The 19,449-nt window shown below is 36.9% G+C and overlaps 2 protein-coding genes across 3 annotated transcripts in view; one reads left to right on the forward strand and one right to left on the reverse strand.

Annotated features, from left to right (window-relative positions):
- The window catches only part of LOC101740450 (uncharacterized), a 960,210-nt gene that overhangs the window by 5,371 nt on the left and 935,390 nt on the right, over positions 1 to 19,449 (forward strand). The gene's annotated exons all lie outside the window — the stretch shown is intronic.
- The window catches only part of LOC101742639 (high-affinity choline transporter 1), a 31,831-nt gene continuing 13,775 nt past the window's right edge, over positions 1,394 to 19,449 (reverse strand). For both annotated transcript variants that reach the window (XM_038011723.2, XM_038011724.2), the window contains exons 8-10: positions 18,551 to 18,685; positions 9,226 to 9,498; positions 1,394 to 6,303 (exon numbers count right to left, since the gene is read on the reverse strand). In XM_038011723.2, coding sequence (XP_037867651.1) covers positions 5,985 to 6,303; positions 9,226 to 9,498; positions 18,551 to 18,685 — 727 coding nt within the window. In that variant the 3' untranslated portion in view covers positions 1,394 to 5,984. The remainder of the gene's footprint in view (positions 6,304 to 9,225; positions 9,499 to 18,550; positions 18,686 to 19,449) is intronic.

Here is a 19,449-nt window from a genome sequence, read left to right on the forward strand (position 1 = left end):
AACAGAAACAGGCATTATCCATACAATTGTAAACCTTATATTTAAGTCCATATGTCTGTAGATTATTCTTAGCGTATCAGCAGGATACAATTTAGGAAAGAAGTTTCAACTTTCGACCCTAACTTGAATGCAGTATAGCCTATTTGCATCGTTGAATTTAATTTCACGCGCTTTGACCTTGAACTAGAATTTTTGGACAAGTGTTTATAAATACTTAAAAGTTTTTTGTGTTTGATTTTTAAAGTACACATTTTTCTATTTTTAGTTGAATCCAAATAATTGAGTTTATTTCTTGTGTTTGTATTAAACTTTTGAAATCTACACTCTTTTGGTATATTTTGTAATTTTAAATTAAGATACAAAATACTAAAAACTGAAAATAATGTAGCCAGTCCTAGGCCTGATAAAAGCATGAAGGAAAGTTTTTTTGATATTTTTATTTTCATGTTCTTTTTATTACTTTAAAATCATATTATAAATTGATATCAGAAAACCAACCGTATAACGTTGACTTAAATCTATATCTACTACGATATTATATCAGCGTATCATTTCAAATCTCAAAATTTTTTTTTTTTTTATTGTTTAGATGGGTGGACGAACTCACAGCCCACCTGGTGTTAAGTGGTTACTGGAGCCCATAGACATCTACAACGTAAATGCGCCACCCACCTTTGAGATATAAGTTCTAAGGTCTCAAGTATAGTTACAACGGCTGCCCCACCCTTCAAACCGAAACACATTACTGCTTCACGGCAGAAATAGGTAGGGTGGTGGTACGTACCCGCGCGGACTCACGAGAGGTCCTACCACCAGTAATTACGCAAATTATAATTTTGCAGGTTTCATTTTTATTACACGATGTTATTCCTTCACCGTAGAAATCAATCGTGAACATTTGTTGAGAACGTATTTCATTAGAAAAGTTTGGTACCCGCCTGCGGGATTCGAACACCGGTACATCGCTCAACACGAATGCACCGGACGTCTTATCCGTTAGGCCACGACGACTTCAAAATATCATGAATCGAGAAAATCTACTAGCATCCATCAATATATAGATTCAGAAAATATATAGATTCAATATCCGATATTGATACTCGATATATAGATACGATTCGATACGCGGCAAAACCGATATTACCCACTCCTACTCTGGACTCCCGGAACGTATTTAAGATTCTCTCACTTCACACAAGCTAGTTCAATTATTAAGATTTTCGACTTCGTGTATGTGGAGAAAGGCGCTATAAAGGTTACGATTTCTATAGGTTCTAGCACCAGGCCCTTTTGGTGAGCTCACCAAAAAAATGATTTAGATAAAAAAACATAGTAGATTTATATTTTTTCTTTATCAATGTTTTAATTTAAAGGCTGAATAAAGAAAGGCATCAACACGCTATAAGTTTTATTATTAACGTTGCTCGCACAACGCATTTCACAACATTACACATTTAATTACACGATATCCTTCGAAATATTCAACAAGAACTAGGAATAGGTCGAAAGTTGGTACATTTATCTACTGCTAAAGTGATTGTAATGCTTTCTGATATATCGTAGTTAAAAATACACATAATATAAAAATAAACTCGATCTAAAGTTGGTAACATAATGATGTACATAATAATATGGACCGTTCAAACACACTCGCTATCCAGTAACCAAACCAACTAATATTTATAACAAGCAGTGAATTTTAATTGGCGACTACCCTTGGCATTCAGAAGTATTGAGATGTTTTGTGCCGAATCTCGAACCTGTGTCTTTCTAGCTGTTATCAAAACTAAACGAGCAGTCGGAGTATATAATGGTAAGTAGACAGCGCCACCGACAAATCCCTTACAAATGCTACCACCTACCATCAATCTCAAGCTAATGCCAGAAACTCTCTCGGCACTAAGCATACATCCCGCAATATATTAAAAAGCATTACATTAGAACAACAACAATGCCTATATCTAGTTACATATAACATGTTTATATACCGCTAAAACGCTAAGATAAAATCACACAGATGATATGTTTCGTTACATAGTCTTAGTACGGCTTAGTTCATACGAAGTTCTATTTATCACAAAAGTATGAATGTACAATATTATTTTTGGGAAAGCGTAAAGCTGGAATGTGTCCTGTGTTCGAGTGAGTTTTTTTTTTTATTGTTTAGGTGAGTGGACGAGCTCACAGTCCACCTGGTGTTAAGTGGTTACTGGAGCCCATAGACATCCACGACGTAAATGAGCCACCCACCTTGAGATATAAGTTCTAAGGTCTCAAGTATAGTTAGATTGTTTACCGCAGCTTCCAATTTCTCATGTTCGCATTTAGGGGCCTTACAAAAGCATAGCCTTAACTAATAATTAATATCGTCCAAGTTATAAGAACATTGAGATATTAAGGTGATGATTTTCCAGTGCTTTTCGAACTCTTTATAACCAATAATGTGATAATGACTTTAGGAATTTAACGCTGCAATTTTCTTTCTTATTTAGTTGACTTTTCATCTTATTAACCGAGCATCATATTATATTTATATTTAATATTTTATGTACAAATAGTTCATGTTAAAATCGTTTATGACAAACCTCTTACTTTACAGTGTTCTAAAAATGATATTGTACATTAAGCAAATTATATTAACTTTGATATGATTCTTTCATTTTCGCTCCAACAAGCGAGAAAGGGACCAATTCGTCTTTAGATTAAGTAGGTATGTAGATTTATAAATATATAAGTTTCTAAAATTCGTTAAATACATCAATAAATAATTCAAAAGCTATATATAATTATATAGTATATTATTTAGTTTAAATCCTCTTTATGATATGTTTCGTTTCGTTACAAAAGCTTGAATATAGCTTTTTTTACCCAAAGCTTACGTAACTTTTAAGGTTTTTGTTTTTAAATAATTTTAAAAACCAAAATTATATTCGTCACAGTTGTAAATACAACAGACTTTTGTCCAACTATACAAATGTTGAGAATTATATAATCATTAGATATAATAGATATAATATTAGACATTATATAATAGAAGGTTCCATTTTTGAATTCCAGAATATGCTTACTAAAAACAGCAGGAAGTTCAATCTAGAAATTCAATCTGAATAAGTCGTCTTCAAGATTTATTCGACATTATAAAACCGAAACACGACAAATCTTTTTAAGACTCGTTTTTATGTAAATTCATTAGCAGTAATAATTAGAATATTTATCAAGACAAAAATACAATAAATACGGACAGAACTTGAAACACCAACACACAGATTTTTATAATAATATTATCAACATTTATATATCAGTTTTCTATACTTATTCCTTTGACTAGTTTTGACATATATTTTGTCGACTAAAGGCTGACTAGCCGCATGGGAATGCTACGAACCGAATCGTAAGCATGCACAGGAAAACGAATGTTAGCTTATGTTAGCTAAACATAGCTTAGATTATAGCTTATGCCATACAAAACGCTTCAACGCTTGTGTTAGCCTATGGATGCGCTATGCTGCACTACATCAGATGCAGTAAGACACGAAGCTATTAATGATATTGAAATAACTTTCTTTTTGTTGCTATAGATAGGTACACAAGCTCGCGGAGTGATATTAAGTGATTTTAGGAGCCCATTGATGCCAACTTGGCTTCATCATTGATTTGGGCTCAGTGTCTCATATATATCGTAAAAGGACCGGTGTTATCGCGCGCACGTGTACGCACTTATCGAGGGCGTACCTAAACAGCTGACTTTTAAATAATATCCCTTAATGCTGTTGAATCTCAACAATACGCGCACTCAAAAACTCGTCAGAATGTATGTTGCTCTTGACAAAATGACGTGTTCGCGGCCTAGTAGGTACATAGGTGTACACTATGCGTATGCTGTGATTAGATCTTGATGTAGGCTATATCAGGGTAACGAGCGCACAGTCCGTCCGGTGATAAATGGTAACCAAAGTCCATCAACGAATGCATTAGAGTAACACCCACTTTGACTTTATACGGTGGGGAAACCAATACATTCCTTAAATCGGTTATTCATAAAATTTATATTAATTTTTTTCTCTGTCCAGAGCTATATAGCTAGACACTGGAGTGATAGCAGCCAGACGTGTAGTATTTACACTATATTCTGATTTCAAGAACAGCATACTTTAGATCAGCTAATTTAGGCCGATTGCTAAATACTCCTCGCATTTACGTAAGCTGTAAAAACTGATATTAAATGTTAATCACCCACTAAACACATTTAACATCGATATAATAAATTTAAATAGTCATATAACATTTTATACATGTCTCATCTAAAATCTAAGTACGCCAAGCATCCACGATTTCTAACAACGTATAATTCTAATTACGTTTTGTCTTTTGTAAATAGTTTCAAGAACATTATGTTAATAATATAATAATAATTCACCAAAACAGACGGGATATAAACAGTAAAATATATTATGATAATAGACTCTGATCTATATACATAATAAATGCTTTATAAGCCTTACGAGATAAACAAATATGATTCACCATTGCTGATGATTTGGGCGCTCACCACATTCCTTCGTACACGACTACTTGTGTGCTACATCTAAACACGTAATTGACTTAAATAAGGAATCTTTTCAATGACAATACAATATAATTCACTAACAACGATAATTCACAATTCGATATGTATTCATTTTAGGTATCACTGACCAGCGAAAGTCGAACCATTGGCAACGCTAACGGTGTGGACATTTGTGCAAACATTCATGCTGTTTGATAAAAACAAATTCAGCTCAATGTTTTTTTGGAGTTTACTCCTTTAGAATCGATTTACATATATAGGCCCGGGGTATGAAAATTATGGGGACCAAAATCGTACTAGCATGTCACACGAAATGCGTTATGCGCCTGATTGGCTCCTGATTGCGTGATGCGTGCGCGCGCCAATCAGGAGCCAACGCGCGGCCGCGTTATCGCAGGTGACGCCGGGCTGCTGCGCCGGCAGTCCGCCACAAAGCCTCGTACTGATCGCGCGTTTCTCTCATTATTGTATTTTCATATATTTGTTAGTCGTTTGTTTTGTGTCTCGTTAATTTGTTAATAATCTGTAGTGTATCGTGTTGTCGTAATATAGAACTATTTCTCGTATTGTTTCGTTTAATTTTTTATATCCAGTAAACTCCAGTCGTGCGTCGGAGCGGACACACACACTTTTTTTTTTTTGCTTAGTTGGGTGGACGAGCTCACAGCCCACCTGGTGTTAAGTGGTTACTGGAGCCCATAGACATCTACAACGTAAATGCGCCACACACCTTGAGATATAAGTTCTAAGGTCTCAGTATAGTTACAACGGCTGCCCCACCCTTCAAACCGAAACGCATTACTGCTTCACGGCAGCAATAGGCGGGGTGGTGGTACCCACCCGCGCGGACCCACAAGAAGTCCTACGACCAGTAATTACGCAAATTATAATTTTTAAACGAGAAATGATTTTGCTTCGATCGAAATACACGAATATTTGTACAAATGCAGTGAATTAAGTGCAAGTATTATAATACGCTACTTTACACCGAGAAATATACGTGTATATTGCTTTTAAAGTTAAACTATATTTAAATATAATTATTAATAAACGCCATATTGTTTACATAATATAAAATGACGGTAAATAGTAAAGTAAATCTTTAATATTTCTCTTAGTAAAAATCATAGGAAGATACTAATGATATGTTCGTTTTGAGCATTACAGTGTAAGGTTTATCGAAAAATAATCTTTATGGAGACGCTAATCGACATTCGTTCGTTCTAGTCAAAATTAAAAAGACAGCGGTTTGCAGAATGTTTTGTGCGCTACTACGTGTCTGTCAAAAAAACAGGATCCTATTTCGAATTATTATACTTTTTTTTTATTCTTGCTTTCGTTTTTATTAAAAGCAATATACAAACCTGAGAGTCGCAAAAAATCACCAATTTATATAATACAAAGCATACTTATCGGTTTAAAAGGCGGTCTGCTTGCCGTAGGGTTGCACTGGGGGCGGGGCGCTACTGGAGCCAAAGAGCGGCGTCGGCCCGTCATTGGGGTCATCCAGGTCATCGTCATCCGGTTCCAGGGCCGGGTTGATTCTTCCGGACTTCTCATCGGGGCCGACCAAAGTGGAGGCAGCTCCGTAGAGTCGACCCGGGACTCCTCCCAGCACGGACATCTGCTCTCCAGCTTCGGATGGCTCGTCCACGCGACGGATATCCTCCGGGATGTTGACGACGCAGTTGAAGTAGTCCGACTCGGGGCTCAGGTATCCGGAGTTAAAGAGAAATCTAACAACAAGGAGTTTTGTTATAGATAGCTTTTGATTACAACGAACTGCCTTATAATGCTGCGAAGCTTGAATTCCACGGGTGACTACCATCATCCTATCTGTTTCTACCGCGAAGCAGTGGTGCATTCAGGCTTGGGAAGAGTAGGACAACCTTTATATTTACAACACAATTCGACTTTTGGTGGTGGTAGGACCTCTTGTGAGTCCGCGCGGGTCGCGCCTTTTTCTACCGTGAAGCAGTAATGCGTTTCGGTTTGAAGGGTGGGGCAGCCGTTGTAACTATACTGAGACCTTAGAACTTATATCTCAAGGTGGGTGGCGTTTTTACGTTGTAGATGTCTATGGTATGCAGTAACCATTTAACACAAGGTGGGCAGTGACCTCGTCTACCCATTTAAAAAAAATGCAATCACATACGCAATAAAAAATAAATTTATTTGAATCATAGTACAATAATAAAAGAAATTTATTTAAATAATTATTCTGCCATGGTTTCGTTTTAAGAGAATTATAATATTTAAACATGAATTGAATTTTTCAGCCAGTACCAATAATATAGGCATGCACTAGTTACTTCATGAGTTCCTGACTCACTTAATTTACAGTAAACCGATAGACGAACTCACCGCCGCCACGCCGCCTTGATATACAGGGATCATCAGGCCAAAAGACAACGTGAATATCGCGACTATGGGACACATTAAAGTCTCCCACCTCCAAAGCCTTTAAACTGATAAAAATATAATGGCTTGGCGATAAAAATGGGCTGGACTATGCTATCTAACCGTGGGGCCTCACAATACGTCCGAACTTTAGCAAACGCAAATAATCAATCACAATACGCTGGTTCGATAGCCAGAGACCACTGCGTCCCATTTTCTCAAGAATCCTTTCTTTCTTTTATGACACTATCCCCATCACTATGCGATACCCCAAACTACTAAAAATCCCAGTGTATGAGTGAAGACACTAAAAAAATTACGATTATAATGAGGCAGACAACTCAGGCAATAATGTGCAAGTTTCCAAGTACCCCTCTCTCCAGCCTACACAGAAGAAATGTTACTTCAAAACGATGCAACAATGAAATTGTCACAAATAATTATTGGAACTTAGTTGAATTATTTAAGTTATTAGGCCGTGTCTACTTACATCACTTGTTACTATAAAATTTAATTTAATCCATTAAAGTGTTATTTAATGTGAATATGACAGTCGATTCTTATTACTACTAGTTAATTTATTTTAATTTATCTTTAAAAATAATATTTATCCTTATAAAGTGGTATACAAAGCTAAGTAGTTTTTTATAATATATGAATTGCAAAAGAGTTTATAGGGGACATTGAGGCTTGAGGTCCACCTTCGATTGCTGAGCGATTTGTTCGTGAACATCAGCCATTCTAGAGGCACAGTCAAGCCACTAACGATGAAGACACTTGAAAGGTTGAAAGTTTGACATTGTATGGCGTTCAAGAGACAGAATGGAGGAGAAATTTTTTTTATTGCCCCTGTAGGCAGACGAAGCACACAGCCCACCAAATGGTGAGTGGTTACCGTCGCCCATGGACTTCAGCAATGCCAGGGGCAGAGCCAAGCCGCGGCCCACCGCTAAAATTCCAATATTTATTACTAGTAGCACCGCTCCAATGCCTGTGCAAGATCGCATTTTTATATATGATCGAATTACAGCCATGACGTCGATTATTTCGGGATTTGAATCAACTGTAACATGCAATGTGCATGCCACTCTTCATACCGAAACGCATGATGGCATCGCAGCAGACACAGCGAAATGGTGGTACCTACCCGTGCGAGCTCACAAGACCTATCTATATATATAAAAATGAATTGCTGTTCGTTAGTCTCGCTAAAACTCGAGAACGGCTGGACCGATTTAGCTAATTTTGGTCTTGAATTATTTGTGAAAGTCCAGAGAAGGTTTAAAAGGTAGATAAATATTAAAATGCTCGGAATTAAATAAAAATAACAATTTTGTTTTTCCTTTGATGTGTTCCCCGTCAGACAGATTCCTTTTGTTTGTTTTAAGTTAATTTTTTACAAAAGTTTTGGTCTTTTATTTATCGATTGCGGCACTACGAAGTCTACCGGGTCAGCTAGTCACCAATAAACATAAGCTACCAGTGAGTACAAGAAAATATTGTGTTTAAAATATCTTTAAAAAATTTATTCATTATTTAATTTGACTAAGACGTTGCGTATCTTACGATAATTAATTAACAATACATAATTAATGAAATGTTAATATGAAAAGCGCAATTTACATTAACCCGACGGCGGCGTGTTTAACTAAGCAGTTTAAACAATCCATTCATATTTTTTTATTGCCTAGATGGGTGGACGAACTCACAGCCCACCGGGTGTTAAGTAGTTACTGGAGCACATAGACATCTACCACGTAGATGTCGCCACCCACCTTGAGATATGAGTTTTAAGGTCTCAGTATAGTTACAACGGATGCCCCACCCTGCAAACCGAAACGCATTACTGCTTTACGACAGAAATAGGCAGGGCGCTTGTACCTACCCGTGCGGACTCATAAGAGGTCCTACCGTCAGTAAAAATTATATTACTAATACATATATTCAATACAAATCATTTACTAATTACGTCATTTCCAAAATATTGTTAATGTATATTGTGGGACATGTTTATGGTTTTTATCGTCTTTTACATTATTGCTGTAAGATTAACTCGTTTATAGCTACAGAATTTAATGGACTATCCTAAATAAAGATTTCGTCATATTGTAATGGTCACATCAAAGTTAGCAAATAGATATTAGAAGACAGTAAAATAACACGGAACTAGATTAGATAATGATGTAGAGAAAAATGGTGAATCTGAAAGTGTTATGTAACGACAGTTAGTATACTAGTTATAGTAATATAATACTTACACGGAGAGCCATGAAATGAAGGCTAGTGTGAAGAGTGAGAGAACCATCGCCATGGTTCGGAATGGAAACAGCTGGACTTCTTCTTTTGGGTCCCACATAGGATAGTGGATCAGCGGCGGCAGTCCTAACATCTTCTCCCCTCCAGACATCCTAACTAAGAGAGCCACGATGTATGCAGCCAGAGAGCCATAGGTGTTGCAATACTTCTTGAAGTGTACCACCATCAGGAGTTGCGGGAAGAGAATCACGTACACCAGATCTGAGCACATTGACCTGTAAGGGGCTCCACGTTAGAAATTGTTGAAAAGCACGCACTAGTATCTTAAAAATGGTAATTTATCTGCTGGTAGTGGATAAATTTCTGTAGGAAATAGAAGCAATTAAGAATAAAGAATTCAGGTCCTTAAAGCTAATTTGATTATTTTATGTGGCCACAGCTCGTATCTTAATTACCATCACTGGTTATGAAATGAAGAAAAGGGTCGATGCATTAGATAGTACCAGTTAAATAATAGCTTTTCATCCAGAAATGTTCACGATTGACTTCCATGATGAAAGAATAGCATCGTGTAAAAAAATCAAACCCGCAAAATTATAATTTACGTAATTACTGGGGGTAGGACGACTTGTGAGTTTGCATGGATAGGTACCATCACCCTACTACCTATTTCTGCCGTGAAGCAGTAATGCGTTTCGGTTTGAAGGGTGGGGCAGCCGTTGTAACTATACTGAGACATTAGAACTTACATCTCAAGGTGAGTGGCGCATTTACGTTGCAGATGTCTATGGGCTCCAGTAACCATATAAGACCAGGTGGGCTGTGAGCTCGTCCACCCATGTAAGCAATAAAAAAAAAATTGAATTTCGGCGAATATTTTTATTTATTTTGAGCTTCAGTTCGTAACAATAATATTTGTTTCTTTCAAATTGTAAATTGTTTTTGAATATGAATTCGTTTTAAAGGTACGATATTACGGCATAATACCTTATCTGTCACGTCGATCCTGAGTCCCGGAATTCACACTCCGTTGGTTGTGTAACGTATGAATTACCTATATTATGTCCAATGATGTATCGTGGAGTGGTTTGCGGTATTGATTGAGGCTGTCAATGTAGACGTGAATGCCCATTGACGTTCATTGGAAATGTACTGCGAGGAATTTAGATTGGAGTGTGGTGTGTCTATGATAAGTTTATAAAAATACTAGCTGACCCGGCAAACATTGTTTTGCCATATATAAGATTTCTAGGGAATTTCTAGTGTAGAAAAAAAAACTAACTTATTGTAAGTGTGTAAGGATGTGGTAAATGAGTGAAAGAGGCATGTAGCGCTGTGAACGATGAGGGAGTATATAATAAAAATAACAAAACCTCATTCAACCACATAATACCTCATTATAACAAAAAAAAAATCCAAATAAAAAAAATATGCTAGGGGTGGACAACCCTAATCACTTAGGGGTATGAAAAATAGATAGTAGCCGGTTCTCAGGCTTACTGAATATGCATAAAAAATTTCATGAGAATCGGTCAAGCGGTTTCGGAGGAGTATGGGAACGAACATTGTAACACGAGAATTTTATATATTGGATTTACTTGTGAATTCTCGACTCTATTCGCTGTGACCATTATCACAACTAAATGCTGTCGACGGTACTATTAAAAACATATATCATGAGGCGCGATCGATTTCATTAATACTTCTCATACATACTGAATTCATGAGGTACCACCGCCTCCCCCATTTCTGCCGTGAAGCAGTAATGCGTTTCAGTTTGAAGGTTGAGGTAACTGTTGTAACTCTACTGAGACTTTAGAACTTATATCTCAAGGTGGGTAGCGCATATTTTACGTTATAGATGTCTATCCAGTAACCACTGAACACCAGGTGGGCTGTGAGCTCGTCCAACCATTAAAGCAATAAAATAAAAAAACTTAATTTATTTAGAATGTAAAACAAAGTTTTTAACATGTTACGTTTCAATTGACAGTGAATATTAACATAAACGGTGAACGGTAAACGATTGGCGAAAATGTGTAGCTATTATTCGTAGATTTTGATGAGGCTATTACAGAAATTCCGTTTGAAGTCTAGTTAATTTATGTATTGTGAACGCACACTGATGAAGTGTGCCACAATTTCACCACCTTACTCTTTTTGCAATAAACTTAAATGGACGTTACAACAACAAAACAATTAAATTCAGCCTACAGTATGACTGAGATACCCAAAATGCAGTAATACCAATGATATATAATTCCCACAGAAACCAATCTTCCACAGAAAATATAGTTAACTTTGATCTAACATCTGGTATTCCCAGTTCCCAAAACTGGAGTGAAACTACCACACTACTGCTAATCATTATGAAATTGACTTATTTTGTTCGAGTCTCAACACATTGCAATACTTATACCCGGAATCAATACAGACAAACAAAACGACTTAATTTAATGAAGTCTTGTATAATTCTCATATAGATTTAAATAAACACTCACTAAAAATACGATCGAATCGCAAATCCGATCCGAGCTACCGAGAATACTATTTCAATTAGATTAAATCCGTACATCTGACGGGTTCCCGCGCTCTAGACAATTCAACGTTAACCCCGTTTCAAATGTTAACACTGAAATAATCTTATTCTTGAAACTGGATACCCGAACTTAGCTGATTATACCTATGGTGCAGGGTGGGCGTTAATAGCATCGATAGAAAAACATAGGAAGGAAGCGAGAAGATCTAGGAAATATGATGTACAAAGAAGTGTTGAAATTCCGGTACCTTGGCTGCATCTTCTCTTTTCGAAGTTACTAGGCAGAAGCGGCAAGGTTCGGATATACAAGACCATAGTCAGACCGATCCTATTGTATGGATGCGAAGCATTGACGCTTACACGGAAAAAAGAATCAAAGGTCCTAGTAACGGAGCAAAGAAAGATAATGGGACCAGTTCGAAGGGATGACGGTTGACGCGTCCGGAAAAACAAAGATGTAGGGTAGATGTAGCTTTTTAGTGTGCCAAATATGCTGGCGAAGATGAAGGCGCGAAGACTCATGTGGCTCGGGCATGTAGTGCGGATGGGGCAGGATCAGGCTGTGAAGCGGGTGTACCGGAGGGAGGCCCAAGTACCGCTGGACACGGCGAAAGGGGATTTTTTTTTTATTGCTTAGATGGGTGGACGAGCTCACAGCCCACCTGGTGTTAAGCATGCTGCTTTTTGGTAGGCAATAGGCAGGATGGTGCTTGGGGATCGACTTACATATGCGTCTGTCCCCCACATCTCTCCGCGCTTGAATACCAAACAAACGGATAAGCCCCGTTATATATAAGTAATTATTAACTAAAGAGATGAGGCCTGCCGGTCTGTCCTGGAGTGTTGTCAAGGAGCAAGCGCAAGATTTTTAATTTTTTTTATTACTTAGATGGGTGGACGAGCTCACAGTTCACCTGATGTTAAGTGATTACTGGAGCCCATAGACGTCCACAACGTAAATGCGCCACCCACCTTGAGATATAAGTTCTAAGGTCTCAAGTATAGTTACAACGGCTGCCCCACCCTTCAAACCAAAACGCATCACTGCTTCACGGCAGAAATAGGCGGGGTGGTGAAACCTCCGGCGACACGGTGAGCTCTTCTTTCGCCTCACCCAGGTCCTTTCGGGGCATGGATGCTTCGGGAGGTATCTGTGGAGAGTCTGCGGAAGGGAGCCACATCCGGGCTGCCACCAGTGCGGGCAGCCGAACGATGACGCCCAGCACGCGCTAGAAGCGTGCCCACGGTGGGAGCACCCGCGGCGAAATCTCGTCGCGGTGTTGGGGCAGGACCTCTCTTTGAGGGCTATCGTCGCCCGTATGGTAGAGGACCGGAGTTCGTGGGAGGCCATGGCTGGGTTCTGTGACTTGGTCATGGCGCTTCGTGAGGCTGAGGAGCGCGAAAGGGAATGGGATCCCTCTTCGGCTCCTCAGCGCAGAAGGCGGGGTGGACGGCGCGTGCGAGAGGCCGCCGCTCAGCCCTCATAGGGACTATCGAGTGCCGGGTGCGGGGGCGCCCGGCACTCGACTGTTGGTCCGGTGGTGAAGCGGTGCAAGGTGGCTTCTGTGCGCCGCTCACGGTGTGTCTCCCGAGACGAGGTTCTACGGGATTTTCCCGGGGATGAAATCCCGTCTTAACATTAGTACGGGTACCGCCTAAGGCGAGACTTTCGGCGCGCATCGCGGTACCGTAAGTTTCGTGTAGTCGGTGTGGTGGAGCTCGATGGGGTTTAGTCGGTAGTCGTTCTGCGGGGCAAGTGCTTCGCGCGCCTTTTTCAAGGCGTAGTCTCCTGTGAGAAATTGGGGGAGGTGAAGGACCTCGGTCCTTCTCTTCTCCCCTTCTTCCTCTCAGGAGGCGCCGGAGTCCGACATAACCCGGCCCGTTACCCCCCTCGACCGGGTATCCGTAAATGGATTCCTCAGCGTTAAAAAAATAAAAAAAAGGGGTAGGTGAAAGAGTACCACCAGTAATTACACAAATTATAATTTTGCGGGTTTGATTTTTATGACACGATGTTATTCCTTCACCGTGGAAGTCAATCGTGAGGATTTCTTAAGTACGTATATAAAGGAAAACCTTCATAGTCTAAAACTCTTTAGTTTTATAAAAAGGATTTTTCTTTTATGTCATTCAGTGAAGTTTGACATTCAATAAAAAGAAAGTTCAGTTTGTTAAAAATAATAATTTTATTAAATTAAGGGCTTTAAATGTTGTTTTCTCATTATACAGATAACAGAAAACGCAATTAAGTATTTTATTCTTTATTTATTCTGGAGTACCCAATATCATTATAAAACAACATTTAAAGCCTTTAATTTAATAAAATTATTATTTTTATCAAACTGAACTTTCTTTTTATTGAATGTCAAACTTCACTGAATGACTTGTAAGAAAAATCCTTTTTATAAAACTAAAGAGCTTTAGACTATGAAGGTTTTTCTTTATATGTATAATATTTCATTAGAAAAATTGGTACCCGCCTGCGGGATTCGAACACCATTGCATCGCTAGATACGTATGCATCGGACATCTTATCCTTTAGGCCAGGACGACGACGCAATGTTGCTTTACAATAATAGCCTTAACTGAAGCTATTATTCGAGCTGTTTCAGCTCCACATTATGTAGGTGTATGACAGGAAGGGGAAGAGTGATGAAGGCTTAAAAAAAACACGTTTGCAGCTGAACCCGCTTCTAAAGTAACTTATAAAAAAGTATAATATATCGAATTACAAGGCGTTACTTTCGTAAGTATTGTAAGGCCATGTCCATAAGGCCATCATTAATTTAAAGCCTTAAATAAATGTAATAAAAAGGAAATAGTTTCAAACCGAAACGCGTTATATGAGTTATATTTTTCAAATATACAATGAAAATACGATCTCGTCAATAGTGTAAATATAACACAATTACATAAAAATTGGATTTGTTTTCCAAAAGATTTAATCTTCTTTGTTAGAGATAAACTAATAATTTTAATTAAAAGGGGTATCTACTGTTTGATGTCCTGATTGGAATATAATCTGTACACGCTCCAATACAAGCATCACTCAAAGTGCTTTGTCATTATCACGGAGTTTAAGCAGGGGAGATATATTTATTTTATTAATGGTATTTCCTAAGGTTTTTGATGAAATGGCTTCATAGTACATGCTAACAATTTAACTGTTACATATCGATTGTTTGTGATGGCGAAACAGTAAGTACTTGAAATACCAGAAAAAGTTAATTACGAACTTACATTAAACAGATTAAGCTGAAATTAGATTAACAAGCAGCTGAACGTTGAAAGAAGAATTTTATATCAAAACTTCAAAGCTTTTTTCATAAGACAACTTTAGTACAACCTTTTAATGGAAATTAAAATATTTTACGGAACATCAAAGAGAACGTTATACAAATTTTATCATAAGAATCTAATTTTTCGTTGAAAAATTAGAAAAGAAAAACCATCCGTACCATTTTGTGAAAAATATAATAATTTTATTAAATTAAGGGCTTTAAATGTTGTTTTCTCATTATACAGATAACAGAAAACGCAATTAAGTATTTTATTCTTTATTTATTCTGGAGTACCCAATATCATTATAAAACAACATTTAAAGCCTTTAATTTAATAAAATTATTATTTTTATCAAACTGAACTTTCTTTTTATTGAATGTCAAACTTCACTGAATGACTTGTAAGAAAAATCCTTTTTATAAAACTAAAGAGCTTTAGACTATGAAGGTTTTTCTTTATATGTATAATATTTCATTAGAAAAATTGGTACCCGCCTGCGGGATTCGAACACCATTGCATCGCTAGATACGTATGCATCGGACATCTTATCCTTTAGGCCAGGACGACGACGCAATGTTGCTTTACAATAATAGCCTTAACTGAAGCTATTATTCGAGCTGTTTCAGCTCCACATTATGTAGGTGTATGACAGGAAGGGGAAGAGTGATGAAGGCTTAAAAAAAACACGTTTGCAGCTGAACCCGCTTCTAAAGTAACTTATAAAAAAGTATAATATATCGAATTACAAGGCGTTACTTTCGTAAGTATTGTAAGGCCATGTCCATAAGGCCATCATTAATTTAAAGCCTTAAATAAATGTAATAAAAAGGAAATAGTTTCAAACCGAAACGCGTTATATGAGTTATATTTTTCAAATATACAATGAAAATACGATCTCGTCAATAGTGTAAATATAACACAATTACATAAAAATTGGATTTGTTTTCCAAAAGATTTAATCTTCTTTGTTAGAGATAAACTAATAATTTTAATTAAAAGGGGTATCTACTGTTTGATGTCCTGATTGGAATATAATCTGTACACGCTCCAATACAAGCATCACTCAAAGTGCTTTGTCATTATCACGGAGTTTAAGCAGGGGAGATATATTTATTTTATTAATGGTATTTCCTAAGGTTTTTGATGAAATGGCTTCATAGTACATGCTAACAATTTAACTGTTACATATCGATTGTTTGTGATGGCGAAACAGTAAGTACTTGAAATACCAGAAAAAGTTAATTACGAACTTACATTAAACAGATTAAGCTGAAATTAGATTAACAAGCAGCTGAACGTTGAAAGAAGAATTTTATATCAAAACTTCAAAGCTTTTTTCATAAGACAACTTTAGTACAACCTTTTAATGGAAATTAAAATATTTTACGGAACATCAAAGAGAACGTTATACAAATTTTATCATAAGAATCTAATTTTTCGTTGAAAAATTAGAAAAGAAAAACCATCCGTACCATTTTGTGAAAAATAGTAAAATTGCCTTCTTAAATTATCCAAAGTTTGAAGAAGTTTAGTTTATAGTATATGAATCAATAACAGTGTACTGTTTCAAGTTATACTTGGAGAGAGAAGAGTCCGAAGTTTTTTTTTATTGCTTAGATGGGTGGACGAGCTCACAGCCCACCTGGTGTTAAGTGGTTACTGGAGCCCATAAACATCCACAACGTAAATGCGCCACCTTGAGATACAAGTTCTAAGGTCTCAAGTATAGTAACGACGGCTGCCCCACCCTTCAAACCGAAACGCATTACTGCTTCACGGCAGAAATAGGCAGGGCGGTGGTACCTACCCGCGCGGACTCACAAAAGGTCATATACACAAAAGGTAAATACGGTATTTATCACAAATACATTATTTCCACAAATTTCCACAAATACGGTATTTATCATGTCGAGGGGTGGAAGACTATTTTATTTAAGCGACATTTCGCTTAATACACTACATTTATCTTTATAAAATTAAAGGTCCACTATATTTAGTATTAGTATCAACAATTCGATGTGTTTTAATTTAACTTCAATTAAGCTTACTCTATTGAAATAGCTGAAGTAGTTTTTTAGGCATGATAATTATTAAAAATTTTAAACTTTGGCTCTCGTGTAAAGTGGCAAAAATGTCACTTAAACATAATAAATAATCTTTTACCCCACGATGTGACTGCTAAAACCACTAAACATCAGACGGACGGTAACACCGTACATCCGAATGTTGTACTAAATTAAAATACTGAAACGGTATTATGGGTAATCTATACGAGTTTATGTATTATCATATTTATTATGTTTGTTATATCTTTGTGGCGAGGCTTGGAAGAGGTCTATGTCCAGCAGTGGACGTCTGCGGGCTGATAGAATAGAATACATTAAAAGTTTTAATATTTTTTTAAATATTTTCTCGTATTTAGTGAATTAACTATCATTTTTGGAGTTTTTAATTTTAAGACATCACAGTTACAATACAGTTATAGCGGTCGCATAGACTACCATTAGCTAAAACGTCTCATAATACAATAAAAATTAAATCAAAAGCAAATATAGGTACACATAAGATTTACTTTAAAAGCTCTCGACAATGCCACTCCAGTAGCAAATCCTCATTAAATCCCAACAACCTTCAATGAAAATTCTCATAATCATTCTCCCTACCCTGACTTTTAATCATATTATTTAACGTATTAATAAATTATTTAACGGCCGTCTGGTGTAGTGGTAAGTGACATGGTCACTGCACAAGGGGGTCGCGGGTTCGAATCCCGCCAAGGGAAGATATCTGTATGATAAATAGAAATGTCTTTTCCAGGGTTATGGATGTATATTAAATATATGTATGTATATAATAAAAATCTTACATTTATTTCCGTTATCTGGTACCTGTAACACAAGTTCTTTACGAACCTATCACGGGACCAGTTAACGTGGTGTGATTGTTAGTAAATATTTATTATTTATTATTATTATATTTGAGAGGACGCCTTTTCAGGTCTTTAGATATTAATCAGCAAAAGGCTTTATTACAATACTAGCGACCCGCCCTCGCTTCGCTTCGGAAACATTAAAACACACATGAAACCAAAAAATAAAAATAAAAAAAAAATAAAAAAAAGTAGCCTATGTTCATCAGGGACAATGTCGGCTTATAATGGAAAAAGAATTTTTCAAATCGGTCCAGTAGTTTCGGAGCCTATTCGAAACAAACAAACAAACAAATCTTTCCTCTTTATAATATTAGTATAGAATACTTTAATAAGCTTTGAAAGTATCTGTGAAAAACAAAGGAAAAAATGCTTTTGTAAAATATTTTACTATTCATCGAATGTGTTTACGTTGTAATAAATACTCATAGAACTGGCTGAAATTGCTCACATAAAAAGTATCTTTTATTTAAGTTAAATGAAGTCATTTCATAGCATGGATACTGCCGATATATGATCAAATTGAACAAACCAACAAATTGAATGTTGAATATAAATCTTAATAAAAAGCACTTACCATAATCCGTAGATTGAAGGTATGGTGAGGGCCATGACGGTAGCCAGGAACCCGACGATAAGTATAGACACCCGCATCACCCAGATTATCTCCATCTCTGAAGCGTTCTGTCTGAAGATCAGCTTGTACACATTCCTGGCGAAAATAACTCCATTTCAAATTACATTAACTTAAACTAGCTAACTAAATAAATTTAATTTAGTATCACATAATCAGTTGTATGTCTCCTCTTCCAACTAGTGCATTTAATTCATTATTATGTGGCGGGTAGCCATCATACAACACAAGATATTTCGCAGATGCCTTTAACCCACAGACACAGCCCACTGAGTTTCTCGCCGGATGTTCTCATTGGGTCGCGTTTCCGATCCGGCGGTAGATTCTGCGAAGCACTGCTCTTGCTAAGGCTAGTGTTAGCATCACTCCGGTTTGAGCCCCGTGAGCTCACCTACTAGCTAAGGTTACGCTGAAATAGCCTCTAAATGCTATCAGCTTAGGTAAGAAAAAAAAAGCAGAGGCCGAATCTCCCTTACGACATTTTCAAGATAAGCTTGCATATTATACAAGTTCCGAACAACAGCATTCAGACTCTCGGTCTACCGAGCAATATCACCCGCTTGGTAGAAGATCTTCCCTCCGTCGTTATACCTACAATTATTAATTTAGTCTTCAATCAAAGTGGTCTTGAGTGATTATCAAAATCAAATGCCAAATTTTATTCATTAACTGCAGCACATAGATACGAGACGGTATCGACTCATGCCTTGTACACGCACAGCCGTCATATAATTAGATAACATTTGATCATATAACTGTTAAGTTGAAATAGAATGCTATTTACCTAATAAGCAGAAAAATGAATAAAAATTTTTTGTATTCTTCTAAATTGACTACTCAAT

The sequence above is a fragment of the Bombyx mori genome, chromosome 6, assembly GCF_030269925.1.
Source record: "Bombyx mori chromosome 6, ASM3026992v2".
Lineage (NCBI taxonomy): Eukaryota > Metazoa > Arthropoda > Insecta > Lepidoptera > Bombycidae > Bombyx > Bombyx mori.